The 18162-nt window shown below is 46.3% G+C and overlaps 2 protein-coding genes across 9 annotated transcripts in view; one reads left to right on the top strand and one right to left on the bottom strand.

Moving 5' to 3' along the window:
* The window catches only part of GRIA3 (glutamate ionotropic receptor AMPA type subunit 3), a 157950-nt gene extending 154100 nt beyond the window's left edge, over positions 1–3850 (top strand). The window contains exons 15-16 of one of the 2 annotated variants that reach the window (XM_075162371.1): positions 1534–1781; positions 2380–3850. In XM_075162371.1, coding sequence (XP_075018472.1) covers positions 1534–1779 — 246 coding nt within the window. In that variant the 3' untranslated portion in view covers positions 1780–1781; positions 2380–3850. Of the gene's footprint in view, positions 1–1533; positions 2016–2379 lie in introns of those variants that run through there. The other variant, XM_075162372.1, reaches the window with a different exon arrangement.
* An 11347-nt stretch (positions 3851–15197) lies between these two features.
* THOC2 (THO complex subunit 2) overlaps positions 15198–18162 on the bottom strand; it is a 57635-nt gene continuing 54670 nt past the window's right edge. For 5 of the 7 annotated variants that reach the window (XM_075162379.1, XM_075162376.1, XM_075162378.1 and 2 more), the window contains one exon: positions 15198–15988. The gene's annotated coding sequence lies outside the window, so the exon portion shown is untranslated. The remainder of the gene's footprint in view (positions 15989–18162) is intronic. The other 2 variants (XM_075162381.1, XM_075162380.1) reach the window with 1 other exon arrangement.

Raw genomic sequence — 18162 nt, forward strand, 5'->3', positions numbered from 1 at the left:
GCCGACCCCAGTGGAGATCCCACCCCTGAGGTGACAGGTTGATCAACCCGGTAGCTGCACATTTAAATGGCAGGAAATATTTATTTACACCATTCAGTTAAAAGAAAACACAGAGGAATTCTTTTTATTTTAATGCTTATAGAGCCATTGAGGAGAAAAACACCGTAGAAGTGCTGGGCTCGTTGGAGTAAAGGACATTTTCAAAGGCACCAAGAGGAGTAGAAATCGAGCTCCAGATGAAATCAGTCGCAGTCGAGTGCCTAACTCCCCTGGTGCCTTTGGAAGTGCTCTCTATAATCATTCAAACAGAAAACTATAATTTGGAAGCCCCCTCCCAGTGTCAGAGGACAATTTCAAGTTCCATCGAAGCCAATAATAAAAATTTATTGATTTCAGCCGGACTGCACAGCTTAGGGCACAACCCTGTAGCTGCTGTATGAGATAAATTTGGGATCGTGGGACATCTGAATGCACAGCAGCTGCAGAAGGAAACTGTAACTGAAAAGAGGTGTAAATGAGTAATATCTTTAGTTTAAATGGCAGGCTGTTTGCTGCAACTGCATCTATCCAAACTGCTGTGAAACGCACAGACACTTGCAAGGTAGATCCTATTTTATTCTGCCTATATGCGAGTTTTGCTGTCCCTGGAGATAAAGCGAGCTCCCTCAGCGAGTGTCTCCCCGGGCACAGCCCCTTGCTGCAGGTCGCTCGGGCATTGCCCGTCCGGCGGGGCTGGCGTGGGCTGGCAGCCCCGCGGGGCCGTGCCTGCCGCCGAGTCCTGCACGCAGGCAGCCGGCCCGCAGCAGCAAAAGGGTTGCAGCTCTATTTAATCTGATTACAGCAGCCTGCTTTCAAAAATGCAAGCCTTCTCCCCCATCTGACATGTATTGAAGGAAGGTAAACCCTGGCCAGCATTTTTTGTGTCACGATGACTGGTTTTACTCAGTAACTCGCTCCCCCTCGGTCACCGAAGGCGCTAGTTTAGCTCAGGGCTCTGCTGCTTGACCTTAAAGTAACTGACCATCTTCCTAGGGTGTTTTTTTTTCCTAACTGTTGGAAAAAAGGTAGATAAGCTAGCAGCATCTCAATAATTTTATCTACATTCACCAAAACCAAGTGTCTAGTGGTTTGGGTTTTTCTTTTTCTAGTTTTCTAATGGCCGCCTGTAAAACCTGCTGTTTTACGCAGCCACTGCTTTCCCCGTCAGAGCTTTCCCAAGAGCTTTGCCACCAGAGGTGCTCGGCCGTAGACAGGTTTGCTCGGGGACGCCGAAGGCCTGGGGAAGTCGGTGGCCAAAAAAAAACCTCATCGCCTTGGAGTCGGCCAGGGTTTCGCCCGCCAAAGGGTGGGAGACAGAGCAGTCACGGCTGCGCAGCCCCGGGCTGCCGGGGACGGGGGGACAGCACCGACCCCTGAGCAGGACACCAAACGCCACGAGTGTAGTTATTCCAGCTAGGACTAAGTGCAAAGTAGCCTGTTGTCTGTCTGTCTGCTCCTCACAGCAAAACTAACGGCGTGGCTCGTTTCTCTTAGGACAAGACGAGCGCTCTGAGCCTGAGCAATGTTGCCGGGGTTTTCTATATCCTTGTCGGAGGCCTCGGGCTGGCCATGATGGTGGCACTGATCGAGTTCTGCTACAAGTCTCGGGCCGAGTCCAAGCGAATGAAACTCACCAAGAACACGCAGAACTTCAAACCTGCTCCCGCCACCAACACCCAGAATTACGCTACGTACAGAGAAGGCTACAACGTGTACGGCACAGAAAGTGTGAAAATCTAGGGGTACGGCTACGGGCCGGGAACTAAAACCCTCTGGGTTTTCTTTCTTTCTTTCTTTCTTTCTTTTTTTTTTAAGCTGTGTGTGGTTGTGTGCATCAGCGGACTGCTGCAAAAGGGCTTTTGGAACAACGTCTGGTGGCAGTCTCAGAGTATAAGTGGTTTGAATTTCTTCCCCGAACAGAAGTAAGCTTGGTACCATCCTATATCACAAACAGTGATAGCTGGCTTCATGCTGAAGTGAGTAACTCCTCTCTCCAGCATTGTGCTAGTTCAGTACATACAAAAGTATTTTGTTAATTCTTTAAAAACTACTGTAATCAGAATTCGCATCTCTCTTGCAAGTGACCTCTTCCCCTTTATTTTTTAAGCGATAATCAGGTCAGGTAAGTGCTTTTAGGAAGTCTCAAAAAAATCTACAATAGAACAAAAAAGTCTACACTAGAAATCATGATTTCTAAAGCATGAAAAGTAGAGTTGAATTGCTGAAAAACGACTCTGGAAAAGCCTGGTTAGCCCATCGCCCACAGACTGTGCCTCTCCCCAGGCTGAGCTTCCCTGCCCCTCGTGCCGGCAGTGATGAAATCTTTCTGTTTTATTATAGATCCTCACCCTGAGCACGCAAGAGGAGAAGCAGCAGAGAATGTGGCTACTTCACGGATTCGGACCATCTGAGCCAGTCGTACTCTCTCCGAGGTGTCAGGCATGACACGCATTGATGATGGTGCAATGTACTTTTAATAGGAAAAACTGATATTTTTTTCCTTCAGTGCCTTATGGAAGACTCTGAGACTCGCAACAATGCAAACCATCACCGAAATATTCTTGCTTTGCTTGAAAGAACAAAAAGTAAAAGTAAAAGAAAAAAAATAAAAGAAGAAAGGAAAAGAAAGGAAAATAAGAGAAAAGAGAGAAGAAAAGGAAGAAAAAAAGAAAAGAAAAGAGAAAAAGAGAAAAAAAAGAAAGAGAAAAGAGAAAAAGAAAAGGAAGGGACTGGTAACGAGATATTAGTATATGAAAAAAAATTCTTGTAAAAAAAATCAGTGCAACAAAAGCCATTCTTTGATACCACTGCACAGTAAATGAACTTGTGTCCTGAAAGCAAACCGCAGCCGGTTTCATCAGCCACCCCAATCGTATCAAATTATGAAACTCCTCCTGACACAAAGCCTCAGAAATCTGCTGCGTGCGAACACGGACTGGCCTGTCACTGCTTGTATGAGCTGATGTCAAGATGTTTCAGTATTTACTTACCAGTGGTGTGATTTTTTTTTTTTCCCAAGCCACTTCAAACTCTGCAGCTAATTTGAGCAAGTCTGTACAGCAGTAAAAGGTGTAACACCTGAAGAAAAGAATCTGTGCATTAAAACCAGTTAAGGTCAATGACTGTGAATCTGTAAATCCAAAAGAAAGTAATTTGTGGAACTGCATGTCTTGCTTCCAGATCAGTAAATTAATTTCTTGACAAGGTAGCTAAAGTGCGGGCAGAAAATATTGCATTCTTTTTTTTTTTTTTTTTCTATCATCAGGCATACCTACAGGTGCTTTATTAAAACGACATTGGGTGGCTTTCAAAAAAAAATAAGAAAAGCTACTTGCTGTTTAGGTTCAGACCATATATCTCTTTTCTTGCTGTGCATTTGCATTTTAATTCACTGTTTAATATCAAGCGATGAAGCAAGAGAAGCGCAGGTTCGTTTTTCCCAGGCCTGCTCCCGCTTCACCCCAGTTCTCTCACAACTAGCACTGTGCTCAGCTAATGCTTCTCGGGAATGGCCATTTTAAAACAGAAGTAAGGAAAGAGGATAGTAACTCAAATTAGAGCTGCAGTTCCAGGGTAATATTAAGCGATCTAACATGACTCCTGCTAGTACTGTTATATTATATCAGCTCCTGCCAGCTCTTGTTTCATGGCTACTGGTGAGAGGGTGTCCTGGCCCTCTCCGTAAAGAGGACGCCGCGCTCCAGCCGACGCTGCTACGGGCAGGGCTCACTATTGCTCACATCCAACGTCTTAGACAGCAGCAGTGTTTCAGCCTTGAGCCTCTGCCTGGAAACTACTTAACTTCATCTTTAAAAAAAAAAAAAAAAAGGCAAAAGAAAAAAAAAAACACAACACCTTTAAACATATTGTCAATCACACGGGAAATGTTCAATGGAATATCTGCATACTAATTACCTCTAATCGACAATATGTATTTTCTGTAGTTTACTATAGAGTTTTATTTCATCAGTAACATACAATGAAAAAGAAACTCATCTAAACCAGTCTGACCCTTAGGCGTTTAGTTTGCTGATGATAGATTTGAACTTTTAATAGGATTTAAAAAAAAAAGAAAAAGATTATATGGGGGAAGTCTTGTTAAAAATAAGTATTTCCAACAAAATGTAATATAAAATCATTTTAAAAGCTCATAGGAGAATAATTTATTGTTCGAGTTTTTAACAAGATACTGAAAAAATTTGTTGTTTTGTTTTCATTTTCTTTTCATGAAACTGTGATTTTTTTTCAACTTCTGAACGCGATCACGTCCCCAGCAAGGGCGAGTTAAAGCTGTGCGGTTATGAGTTGTATTTAAAACAAACATTTTTCTTAAAAGCTGTATAAAAGATGTATGTTTATCAAATCAATTTTTAAGAGTGGAGGCTTCACACCAGTGAAGGGAGTTTGGTAAATGGTTCGATATTTTTTAAACTTGCATGTAAAACTAAAACAAAACGTGTTCAGTGCTTACCAATTCTGGCTACCAACTTCAAGCTATCGGAAGTTCGGCAGTAGTCTCACGATGATTTGTTTCGATATATTTTTTTCATTTGTTTTGCTTTGGGGGATTTTGGGGTTCTTTCCTTTTTCTTTTCTCTTCTTTTTTTTCCTTCTTTTTTTTTTTTTTTTTTTTTTTGTGTGTGTAATTTAAGTTCCTCTTTTTGTTGTTGAAACTGCACTTCAGTGAGCAGAAAAATTGCCAAGCAAACTAATGGCTGTAAAAGCATAAACTGCATGTGTGGGCATCAATTACTGAGCCTCATTTTAATGAGGTGTTGTACAAAGAGTTTTAATACATTTTGTAAATAAAACTGTAAAGAAAAAAAAAATAAAGAGCCCGCTGATCTTTTCACCGGAGGAGAGAGATTCCCTACCTACTGATGTCCCTCTGGCCAGGCAGCCTCTCTCGCTGTTTGGGATGCCCCACAGGGATTTAGTTTGGGGCCGGGCGGTGCCTTGGGCGCCGGAGGTGCCACCGATGCTTCGCCCACAACCGAGGACGCTGCTGGGAAATATATATTTCTGTTTTGGTGCAACAAACCAGTATTTTTTTTTCTTGAGTGAAGCGGGTTGATTTCGGCCGGGTCCGAAGGGCGCCCTGCGGGGAGGGGCGGGGAGGGGCAGGGGAACCCGGGGCTGCGGCCGGGCGGGAGGAGCTGTGCCGGGCCCCCGGGGTGGGCAGCAGCGCGGGCAAATAAATTCCTCAAATGTTGACTCTACAGATTTATTTTTCTGCAGTTACCACATTTTCAACAATGCTTTTTAAAAAAAAAAACAAACCTTCACCCAGCGTTGCAGCTAATCCCGACTGTAATTCATCGAGCTCACCTCAGCCACAGTTTGGTTTTAAGAAGTCACCACAAATTATGAAGCGTAGGAACTAATCCTGGTATTAACCAGCCAGCGTGCACCCAAATCCCACCCCGGCAGGGGCAGCCCCTCCGGGGTTACCCCTGGCCCCGCCAGCCTGGTGGTCCCCATCGGAAACCAGCTGGGGCCGGGGGGGTGACGGGGGCCGCCACGGGTGACGCTCCCTGCGAGCACCCGGCGCCTGCTGGGGCCCGAGCTGGAGCAGCGCCAGGCTTCCCTCGGGTGGCGGGGGATGACAAAGACAACACCAACGGCGAGGGTCCTAGGCAGGCTGGGGCCTGAGCCACCCGTTTGGTACCTGCTGGCCAAGGCACGCCCTGAAGCCCAAGCAGAGGAGCTGCGTGGAGTCTCCCCGCCGTGGTGCCTCGGGGTCCGGGGAAGAACGTGCGTGGAGTGCCCGGCGGAGGGTCCCAGCCCCGCTCCCTGCGGAGCTGCCGCCAGCCGCCGGGGCTTGTTGTACGTGAACGTGGAGGTGGCCCCCCTGTGTGTCTTCAGCAACAGCAAAATAAGCTCAGGAATAAGCAAGGGCTAAGAGCAAGGAACAGCAGTTGTTTGACCCTAAGCCATCCTACAAGGCTGAAGGTTGCGGCGGTTTTGGGGGTGAGAAGAGCGCCGTGCTCGGCACCGCTGGCCTCGGCGCGGGGCAGCCCTTCCCGCGCAGGACACGCGCCTCCCTCGCCCTGGCCTTGGGGAGCCCGCCCTGAAATGAGCCTATTTGTATGTAAAGCGCCTACACGACGAATGCGGGGAGGCATGAAAAAAAATATCGTTCTGTCCTCTAGCCTTCATTTCACGCCCAGCGTCCAGGCCAACATGGGTGGGTTGCATTTCTCTAGAGAGCAGTCTTGACCCACGGCCGCGGGCAGCCCCGCAGCGGCCCCGGGGGTGCGCGATGCTCCCTTCCCCGTGCGCCTGCCAAAACTGCGAGCAGGGCTTAACCCGCCCGCTGAGCCCCAGCGCCGAGCTGGGAGGGCGTGAGCGAAACGGCAGTGCCAGACTGATGGCCGGGCCCTGCGTGAGCAGCCGGCGCGGTGCTGCCCCGCCGGGGTCACGCCAGATCCTAGCAAAAGGGGTGTTAATTTTTGCTAATAAATACCCATCAGGCCGAACAAGGCAATGAGGGCTGGGGCGAAGCGGCACGGCTGCACCCAGCAAGCTGGGAGAGCCCAGCCGGCCGGGCCGGGGCCGGGGTGGGGGACAGCCCCTGGCGGGGCCATGGCCTCCAGGACGAGGCGGGGGAGCGGGGCCTGCCGCCCCGGGCCAGGCTGGGGCTGGGGGGGCCGGAGCCTCCCTGGGCTGCAGGGACGGTGTATGGTGGGCCAAAACCCAGACTTTGCAACATACGCTGCAGCGAAGGCAGCGGGGCCGGTGCAACAGCCGTGGAACGCGGTGCTCCAACCTGCCCCGAAGTCACTTTGCCTCTAGACTTTTGGGGGGAAATAATATAAGGAAAAATTCAGAGTAATTCATCCAGTTTCCATTCCATTCCATTCCAGTAATTCCCACCAGTGGGAGCAAAAGGACCTCAACAGTGTTCAAGTTCAGATCTAAAAAACCCAAACCCATAGCAGCTTCTCCTCACAGCAAAGAGCACATCACAACAAAATAAAAAAATAAATAATAATAAGCTGTAACACAACCCCCACTGTATTATTATGGCATAGTTTTCCTTCCAAGGTTTTGTGCAAAGCACTGCAACTTTTTTTTTTTTTTTAAATAATTATTATTTATGGTTATTAAAATAATAATAAGTCATGGTTATTAAAATTAAATTACAAAATTTCTTTGGTGTTCATATTCATCATCTCAGCCTGGAAAATTGACTCTATTTTGCAGGCAGCAATACATAAACAAGCTCTGGATAATGATAGCTCCATTCAATTAAACTAAAGGATTTAAGTACAGAGATGATAATATTTTCATGGATATTATAAATTTCAAAGTAATATTAACTCAGAACGTAATATCGCTAAAATTGGTATCAGGGAGCACAGTGCCCACGCCGCTGAGCCGCGCTCGGTGCCCCTGCGGGAAAGGCCCAGGCTGACTTTACGCCATGGGCTAACACCGGCGGGGTTGGGGCAGCCGCTGCCGCGTCTCCCCCAGCCCTGGAGCCCCAGGTTGGAGCCCCACCACCACGGTGGGACCCCCCCGCTCCTGTGTGGTGCCCTATGGAGAGACAGGTTTGGCTAAAGCTCCCCCTCCTCTGCCCTCCACACCCCGGGAGCTGTGCTGGGGCTTTCTTTTCTTTATTTCATCCAATAGAGGAACTACTGAGACTGGTTTGTAACGTGGCAGCATCGCTGCAACAGCATCACCAAAAGTGCTTTCCAGCTTCCCCCCGGTGTGGGCACGGGCGTCGCAGCAGCCCCCGCGCGAGGCGAGAGCAGCCGGACACCACGCGGGTACCCAGAGAGGAGCCGGAGGAAAGGAGCCGCCGTACAGACCTTACAGCCAGCGTAACAGCCAAACCCCTGCCCTTCCCAGCTGCTGGGCTTTCCACCTGTGGCTGCTGTTCACTGCAGTGGATAAAGCTTGCTGGAAGCACCTGCATCGCCGGTTTTGCTGGACGCTGTGGCACGGGCAGGCTGATGTGCTGGGTGGTGGTGCCTCCACGGGCGGTCATGAAGGGCAGGATAATGAAACCTTCATGCACACACCAAGTATTTATTTATTGCAGTTTCTGAGATTGAAGTGTTAGCCCTAAATTATTTATGACGGCTATGACATTTTAGGATGACAGGACATCTTACAGAAGAGCAAGAGGACAAGATCCTGCTCTGCGGCAACTCGTAGGAGTAGGAAAGGCGCCATGAGAAGTGATGGAGCCCAGGGCGGGGGCAGCGGAGCCGAGGAAGAGCAGAGGCTTTCCAGCAGCGCATCTGTCGTGGTTTAACCCCAGCCGGCCTCTCGCTCACTCCCCCCACAATGGGATGGGGGAGAGAATCGGAAGGGTAAAAGTGAGAAAACTCGTGGGCTGAGACAAAGACAATTTAATAGGGAGAGCAAAAGCCGTGCACGCAAGCAAAGCAAACCAAGGAATTCATTCACTGCTTCCCACCAGCAGGCAGGTGTTCAGCCATCCCCAGGAAAGCAGGGCTCCATCACGCCTAACGGTAACTTCAGAAGACAAACGCCATCACGCTGAACGTCCCCCCTTTCCTTCTTCTTCGCCCACCTTTATATGCTGAGCATGACGTCATATGGTATGGCATAGCCCGTTGGCCAGCCGGGCCAGCCGTCCTGGCCACGCTCCCTCCCAGCCCCCCGCACACCTGGCAGGGCACGGGAAGATGAAAAGTCCTTGACTAGAATAAACATTACTTGGCAACAACTAAAACATTATTCTCATACTACATCCAAAGCACAGCACTATACCAGATAATAGGAAGAAAATCAACTCCACCCCAGCCGAAACCAGGACAGAGGTGAAGAGGCTGTGGACATCCCCAGCCAAGCAGGCAGAACTGACACCGAGAGGGGAACTCGGAGCCAATTCATAGAGCAGATGAGGCTTGAAACCAGGGTGAGCGGTGGCACCTGCCCCACCCCGGGGACAGTTACAGGGGAGTCTCCCATCACCTAGTTTGTTGCGGTTTCAGGTCTTTCTTTATTCTAGTTTTAGGTGCTGTGAAAGAAGCAGTGAGGAGCTGAAGGCAGCAGCAGCAAACAAGCTGAAGCCAAAGGGAGCCGGCTCTGAGGAAGGGCTGGGAAACATGGCAGGTGATTACAGAACTGCCCTCCAAGAGTGGGGACCCGCACAGACACCGCCGGGCTGAGGAATGGGGCTGAGCTGGTGACTGGTCCACAAAGGGTTAACAGGGGTCCATGGAAGCACCCCTGGCCTTGGTGGCAAGGAGAGGGTAAGGCACAGAAAGCCTATAAAAAATGCACAACACAAACCACAGCCATGATGCTGGTAATGACTGGTGCTTTAGATAACGTTTAGCATATAAATAAAGTAATTGACCAATTAATGAGCACATGGCAGATGCTTGATACGCTGTAATGAGTAGGGAAATGTATGATATAACACAAGAAATTGATTAAAGGAACATAAAAGCGGAGCTGCAGCCTGCACGGGAGAGCAGGAGCAGTGCCTGCGCGCTGGCCCTTGGCAGCGAGCTGCTGCGTGATGGGTTTCGGGTCAAGGCCACAAGTGCAGGGGACACGAGGGGTTTGGTCCCCGCTGCAGAGACAGAGCAGGGCACAGCAGACAGCGAGGGAAAGCCGTGGGCCTGGGATGTCTGGGACTGGCCAGCTACACTCGTGGCTCCATTTCCCTGGTGTAAAACATCCACTCTTTTGGCCATTAAGAGCCCAGCAGCGCGTGTGCGTTTAGCCACGGGACTGCAGGTGCAAGGAGAACACGGCGACGAGTTTTAACGGTTTCCATCTACTCAAAGCACAAGAAACCCCACTTCGAAGCTCAGCGGCTTTAGCTGCAGGACGTGGTCCTCTGCACGCTGCCGTTGTTCGGAGCAACACTGACATGCAGCGGCAGGCCAGCGCGGGAAGCGCTGCTCTCCTACACCCGTCCTGAACGCAGCTGGCAGCAGGCTGCAGCGCGGGGGCCGCTGTGCGCGTCCTGCGAGGGGCTGAGGGCTCTCCCCAGCCAGCCCAGGTGCCCCCCAGCCTCACCCAGTGCAGCCCAGCACGTCCCGTGCTGGAAGAGCCCCGGAGCCCAGCAGGACCCCATAGGAAAAGGAGGTCCCAGCCAGCCCCCCCCCCCGGCAATTGAACAGCACCCTGGTTTTGCACCCGTTTAAGGCCATCTGGATTTGACCAGCCCACCCATGCTGCCGTGACAGCTTTCAGTGCAGGGCTGGCATTTTCTGGGAGGGAGAGGTGTTTGCTGTGTGCTCGGGGAGCAGAATTTAATATCATTCGAAGCTTTTCGACAAATATTGGATTTGAATTCCAAATATGGGCTGAGTAGGCTAATTACCAAAAACCTACAAAATTAATGTAAGAACCACAGTTTGATCTGAGGCAAATAAATATAAATGGTATTTATTTAATATTCCCCTGCCCTTTAAACAAGGGAAGTTTGCCATATCCAGGCAAAATAGCTTATTATAAAATAGCTGAAGCTGTGACCTATCACAGATGCTGCAGATTACACAGAGCAATTAGAATATCACATCAGACAGGCCACACCAGAAACAGAGCTTAATTAATGGGTGCTTTGTACCAGGTGTTCCCCAGGGCCATGGGCCAGGACCCCGGCAGGGTGCACTGCTGGGGCTGCGCTCCTGCCCGCCCGCCCGGCCCCGTCTGTTCTTCCCCACAACCCTCTCAAATTTAGCCGATGGGGTTGACGTGCCGGTGGCACTCACAGCCATGCAACCTGGCCAGCTCTGGATGCACAGTCCCCTTCTTTCCATGCTTTCCCCAGCCCACCGGGACTCACTGACCCCCCTGCCCCAATTTCCCCTCACGGTCTCTGGCCCTCCCCCCGCCAGGAGCCATACTCTATCTATGACTCCCATCACCAAACACCCCTAAACCCTCGCTGATGTCTCCACACAGGCGGCTGCGTCCCTGCAGAGACCCACACAGAGAAGGACCAGCTTTCTTTTGGAAAGTTTTCTTGGGGGAGAAAATCCTCCCATAGGCACGAACGTGGCGAGAGGCCGCTCCTGTGGCCCCTCTGAGGAAACCAGGGCATGGCAGAGCCCGGCTGGGTTATCCCGGCTGCAGCATGCGCTTTCAGAAAGTTTAGTCATTCCCTCCTGAACCGCCGCCGTGCGCTGCTAGTGTATCTCTGCGCTTGCCACACCAGCGCCAGGGTTGGCGTAAGCATCCCGCACCCCTTCTCCTCTCCCACCGCGGCTCACGGGGCCCGTGCAAGCACCACGCGGCTTCTGCCACGTTCGCAGGCATCGCCGGCGAGGGACGAACCCTCCTGCCAGGGCAGGGACGCCGTTCCTCAAAGCTGAATTTTAAATGATTTTTTCACATCGCCTTTAAGCGCCTGGGCTGACAGGTAGTCTCCTGTTTAGTTTGGCGATTACGCTGTATTCAGGGACCCCAGGCTGACCTTTTTCTTCGCCCAGGTTACCCCCACCTGGGTGTGAGGGCCCTGCGCCCCGGCAGCTCCGGGGAGGCCGGCGGCCCCGGCTGGCTGCCACGCGCCGTCAGCCAGCCAAAGCCCATCTCATCCGCGCTCCAGTAAACCCCAAGGACTAGAGTGACTTTGATGGAAGTATTTCATTTTAGACTGCCCTAATGAGTTAATTAAAAGCGCCTGAGTATTTAGCTCGGTTACTCTCCTTTTTAGTAATTCTTCCTCACCTCTAATTAGCTGGGTAACTCTTGCCTGATTCCCTTCCCAATTTGTCTGTGTCTTTCTTGCACTGCGGGACAAGGGTTTATAATCTTCTCCGATTCATTCGGAAATAACCTCTAATTAATAAGGACAAAGCTAATCAGAAGACTTTTACTGATCAAGTCCATAAGCACTACAATTTCTTAATATTCAGTACTTCCAAATACAGCCACCAAGACACCCCTCTGTCCCAAACCCCGGATTACTGAAGACACAAACGGACCTTCACAGAGCACTAGGGATGCTCAACTTTTGGTTCAAGTTCCCTTTCTCTGGATTCTATTAAAACAAACAAAAAAAATAACCACCAAAAAACAACCAACTAAACCAAAACCCCACAATATTCAAAAGACAAGTATGCATCTGTGTTTAATAGCACTAATACTTGATACAAAAAGATCAGGTTTTTACCATTATAGTCAGCAAATATTCTATTAGCTATAGGTTTGCTTTTGTTAATGTTGAATCCGTGCAAAAAAATCTGTTTTTAAACATTCCTGGGAATAAAACAAATTAATTTGCTTTGTGGACAGCATTTTGTAGGACAAGATCATCTTCTGCAATTAAAAATCTGTCATGTTACAACTCCTTACAAGGCAGTAATTCTGAGCAGGCACGTGCTCCACCTCCTCTCAGTCCCATCATCTCCTTTAGCGTCAACAGCACCACGCGCTCAGGCATGGCCATAGCTCAGATCCCCATCACCTCTGAAGACACCCAGGCTCCTCGCTCCAGGCACAGACAAGGGCACGTTAAACAATTTTTAAACAAAGAAACAAAATTCTCGAAGGAGAAAAAAATTGCTATATTGCAGTTATTTAAAAGTTCTTTATGTTGTCAGCATAACATTTTCCCCATTGCTTGTCACATATTTTGTGAATCATCAGTTGTTTTAACCACCAGTTAAAAAAACTAATTCATGATGAAGTTTTATTAGTCTCAATACTGTTAAACACGCTATCAGCTTAGCACAGAATCTACCTTACACATTTTACTATTTTAAAATAAGTATAGGCGAATTCTAAACAAACACCAGTCGAGCTCCACAGAAACACCGACTCTCGAGCCAAACCACACTGCCTGCCTCAGCTTGATCTGCTGATGATGTACAGATTGTCTGTCACCAAAGGTAGTTCCTCGACAAAGAAATGACCCTCAGAAACTCGAGCTCCTCATAGAGGATTTTTTTGGACAAGGGGGAGAGCAGGACAGGAAAAAGCAATATAGGTGTGACACCCCATATAGAGCGAAGCAGTGGTGTTTAAACACAGCATACAGCAATTAACTTACCATTTAAAAGAGGATTTAAGTTTTTAATGTCACCCTTATTTCCTTGTGCGCTTTTATTTCACATAAACGGAATATTGAACACTTAAATCTATGAAGCATGTTTCTCAGAGCTTAAAAATTAGCTTGCTCTGACAGAGTTCTATTTTATATACTTCCCCATGAGTAAACCCCATTTCCCAAGCCTGTTCCATAAGAACCGATCTCCCCGTGTCAACTTAAGTTGATTTGTTTCAACTTCACTAATAAGCATCAATGAACCTCTTTGTGGGAGGACACGGCCAACAGAAAGCATTTATGGGAATCCTTGCTGCTACAACCTCAGTGCTTCGCAGAGACCAGCGTGGCACGCCGAAGGGAGTAACACAAACCACAGCGGTCCGACAGCAGAATGAATGTTCTGCTTGTTAATCTGAAAGTTGAAAAACATGATCTTCCTTTCCTGTTAGAGATCGTAAAAAAGGAGAACGCACTCCTTTATGTAATAATTCCAGTATTATAGGGACTGAGGTACGTTACAGTCCTGGGAGAAGCTGTACCTACAAGAAATCTCAGTCTTTGTTATCAAGATCACCAGCTTTACAGCACTTAAATCTTTCAAACTACTTGGATCCCACACCTCCTCCAAGAAACTGGTCCTTAACTTGCATGACTTTGTCTTTTAAAATAATTATTCAAACTAAAGGGACTACGATTAGCTTTGTATTTGCTGTGCCTTTTAAAAATAGAGGAAAACTTTACTCTCGGCTTTGGGCAGCAGCAGTGACAGCTCTCACTACTTCTGCTCACGATCTTCTGAAGCTGCATGAGGAGCAAAGCTGTAAGGTTTTACAGTTCTGCTAATATTTCGGTCTTAATTTTGTGAAATGCCTCCCACTGGCATCAGATCCTCTCCACCTCACCCCAACACAGTTTTATTGCATCGATTTTGGAAAGAAAGCAGATCCTTACCAAATGGTTGAGAAGCAGAATTTGAATTTAAAAAGGAGAAAGAAGATATAGCAAACACAAAGGCTGAAGAGGAACTACTTGGTGCAGTCTGATATCACAATTCAACTGATTTGATGTGTAAATGGCACTAAAAGGGGAAGTTTTCTCTCCCTCTCCAGGTCACCTCTCACTCCGCAGCCAGCAGGTACGACAGAGCGAAGGAGGATTAGCTGGCTTTGCAGAAAGCTGTCTGTCTCACAGGGCTCCGGGCAAACAGAGGAGGGAACGCAAAGTTTCAATCAGTCCTGCAGTCCCTGGAGCGAGAATTGGCTGTAGAGAAAGAGCACGAGAGACACACCATCTCCAAAACTTAACAAGAATCCAGCTGTAACAGCAGCTCCTGCTTTTTGGTGAATACATATTCATTGGGTATTTAAACTGCTGTATCCAGGCCAAAAAAGCTCAGCTTCCAATTACACCTTTTTAATCACTAAATAGTGAACAAAGTCTCTAGACAAGACATTGGAATCTCCCCTTCTCTGAAGAACACGAACATGTATTCCTTCACAACCCACATTTTCTAGTTTAACCAAACTAGTGATCATTTTTACGGAAGGAAATCCACACCTTTGCGGGGGAATGGGGGTGGAAATTAGTCATGAATGAGACCTGAAGACTTCCAGACCTGAAGATTTCTCACCCAGGTGAACATCTGAGATGGCAGCTTCACCGAAGTGACCTACCATGCTCTGGCAGAAGCCAGGCAGAGTCCTTTTTTTGTCAGGGATTAAACTAAACTGGTCAAACTAAGACATTTTCAAGACACACTAAGTCAGTCTAATTTGACTAAATTAGGAAATGGGGAAAAAAAAAGTGCCAGGGATTTTAATGAGCTTTGGATGAGGGACAAATGCCTCAAAAGAAAGATGCAAGCTTGACTGAATGCAGGAAGGCAAACCCCGAGCTTCTCGCAACCACTGGAGAAGCGCAACCCATCTGTCACTTCACCGTAGGCACCGCACTTGTAACTAACCCTTTGCAACCTGATCAGCAAGCAGGTACAGAGGGCTCGTAAGCGAAGACAGAAAACTCCCTCCCGCAATTCCAACTAATACCAAATTTTCATAACAATACGTAAAGCAATAAAGTGACCACACACAGAATGATTTACGACCCATTGAGAAAACTATTGTTTATTTAGAAAAAAGGTTACACTGGTAGAATTCAGCAGATAAAAAAATTCTTTTTTTTTTTTTTTAAAAATGTCATTGTGAAACTTTTCAGACTAAAGTTCAGCAATACAAAGCTCCTGTAGCTGTAATTGAAACTTAATTTATTTCAGTTTTGAAGAGAGCATTTCCAATCAATCTAAAAACAACATGACAAACAAAAGGTGTGGCAAGGGACAACTGAGCACAGGTTTAGGTTGGGATGGAAGGGACAGGGTTCATTCTTTGTTTCTTTAAACAAGTCAACGTTGTACACATAATATACAAATAATCCCTAAGCATTGCATGAAAACAGTGCTCCCACTTGACTTTTTTTTTTTTAGTCACGGATATTAAAAACAGGCCAAGTAATAAATAAAAACTGAGTTTAAATGAGGTAAATCCAAAAAGGTTCAATAACTGTTTATTCATGGTTTTCAAACATCTAAAAGAATGCATTTCAGATTGAAAGAATTACTAAACTCAGGCAGTATTTTTGACAACCTAAAGTGGAACTCTGTACACATGAAACCTCATTTGCACTATGGCAACTGTTTGTTTGCAGCACATTGTGCTAAAATATGGAATAGGTAACACTTTCAGCCAGGTACTGAAAATAAATGTGTAAGAAACTAAGCAACAAGTTAAAATACAGTAATGTACAACTCAACAATTAAATCCTCAGCATGGGGAAATAAAGCAGAGAACGGAATAATTTAAGGAGATGCAGATGGGTCCTCTTCATTCACAAATTTCTGTGCAATCTATACTCTGGAAAATACATTTCTGGTCACAGCTGGATATCTTCCCATTTCAATCTCACCTGCAATGAAGGCAAACATAATGGAATTAGACATTGTTCAAATGAATACTGCTCTCACAACTTAGCGTTTTATTCCATTCACAATTCAAAAAATGAGGGGGAAAATAAAACTATTTTCATCAGTCATTCATTCCATAACTCTAGTTTAATCCACAGCAAGAACTATATTAATGTGAGCACTGCATTGTAAGTAGTAAAACACTAATTTGAAGATACAAATAAGAAACAAGTAGTCACTCGTGAAGGTAAAAACTCTTTTAGAAGTAGAACCCCCTCAAAATGTTACTACCTCCAAATTAGGCAAGAAATAAATGCAGTCAATCAGGCATTGTACATTAGGAAGAATGTTATAAAAGATTTAACAGGAGCACAGGATTAGATTCCACAACCGTGTTGCTATAAAAAGCATTTTCTCATACTTCACTACGCAAACGACGGGGTGTTGTCAGTATTCTAGGCCAGATGCTCCAGTTTAGCCCATTACATAGCTGGATGTGAATTTAGTGTGCAACTGACATTTACCTAAGCACTTATTGCTTAAATCATGATGTAGTCATAAAAACACAGTTGTGCTTTTTTAACTGATGACAATCCTCACGTTATATTGAATTGCTGGTCAAGATAAAACTTCACATTTTATTATTAAAGAAGCTGCAAGTCCTCAGTAGCGAACTTCATCTACCAAGATTGCCTTTTTTTCCCAAAAGTAACATTTAAAGAAATGGGAGGAAAAAAATGGGATCCATCCACAGTGATCAGACAATAATGGTTATAAAGGACAAAGAGTCAAAAAAATTACATTAAATTCTTTCCAAAGAGTGCTCATAATTTTCAGTTTGGAAGCTATTCACAGAAGCATCTTCTATTATTTCAAGAAGACAAAACAAAAAGAAATAGTACTAAGCAGCAATAACCTGAACTCCTATCCTTCTTTCTACCAACACCCTCCAAAGAGCACACAGTATCAGCATGAGCTTTGTTACCCAAAGCCCCTCCACACATTTGCCCTCCACTTCAGTGGCTGAACGAGCCATGTCACAAAGAAAACTCTTGAGACCTTTTTCCAATAATCCCCCCTTTGCTCTTGAGGCCACAATCCACATGTGGAGACATTTTTCCGAAGACATTCCTGGATGATCAGAAGATTTCAGAATTCAAATTTTGGGTTTTGTTTGTTTTGTTGGACCCTCATCAAAACACTCCTCTGTGTTATATAAGCCATCCTATCATCCTTAGGCCTCTTAGAAAAGAATTCCCAACAGCAAAGCATTTACACCTTTCAGATTTGGTCTCGGTTGTTCTAGTTAGACTATGTCATGGTCTTTCTCTGACACCTAAAGCACGTACAGCCACTATAAGGAGCAACGTTAATTTGAGAGTCCACAGCCAATAAATTTCTCCACTAAGTTTTGCCATATAATATCACTTTAAGTATTCTCAAACATGATACCCATATAATTGAATTCCAAAAATGATGAGGTTAGAAGGGACCTCTGAAGACTGTCTAGTCCAACACCCTTGCTCAAAAAGCAGAATTAACTAGAGCAGGTTGCTCAGGGCTGTGGCCCACCAAGTTAGGTTTTGAATACCCTTAAGATAGCAGCTCTGCCACCTCTCTGGGCAAACTGTTGTAGTTTTTCACCACCCTCACAGTAAAAAGATTCCCCCTCACCCCCATCTTTAAATGGAATTCACAACAAATCGTGTTGGAGAAAGGTAGCATCACTTTCTAGACCAGCCAAGACAGTCATGAAAACAAGACAAATTTTCAGCCCCATCAATCCTTCTTCAAAATCTAAGGCAAAGAAGGACTCGTGCATTTTAAAATGTTGTCTTTCCCCTCTCTGTAACAGATCAGTTTGTCTGATAAAAAGGAAAATTCTGCCTGCCTTATATGTTGTTCAGTAGTCAGAACAATATTACTCTATGAAAGCAAATAATCTCAAACCGTGAAAAATGTGCGACTGAATAAAAAAAATTGTTTCTACTTCATTTCTGCTTGTGTTCACTTTCATTGCTGACAGAATCTACAAAAAAAGTTTTCAAAGAAACAATTCATTAATTCTAAATAGAGAATAAACATATGAATTAGGAAGCACTTGGACAATTTGTGAACAGAGAGACAGAAGCCATATTCTTTGACATTTGTTGAATACTATCAGTTATTTTCATGT

Source organism: Calonectris borealis, chromosome 13 (genome assembly GCF_964195595.1).
Source record: "Calonectris borealis chromosome 13, bCalBor7.hap1.2, whole genome shotgun sequence".
Taxonomy (NCBI): domain Eukaryota; kingdom Metazoa; phylum Chordata; class Aves; order Procellariiformes; family Procellariidae; genus Calonectris; species Calonectris borealis.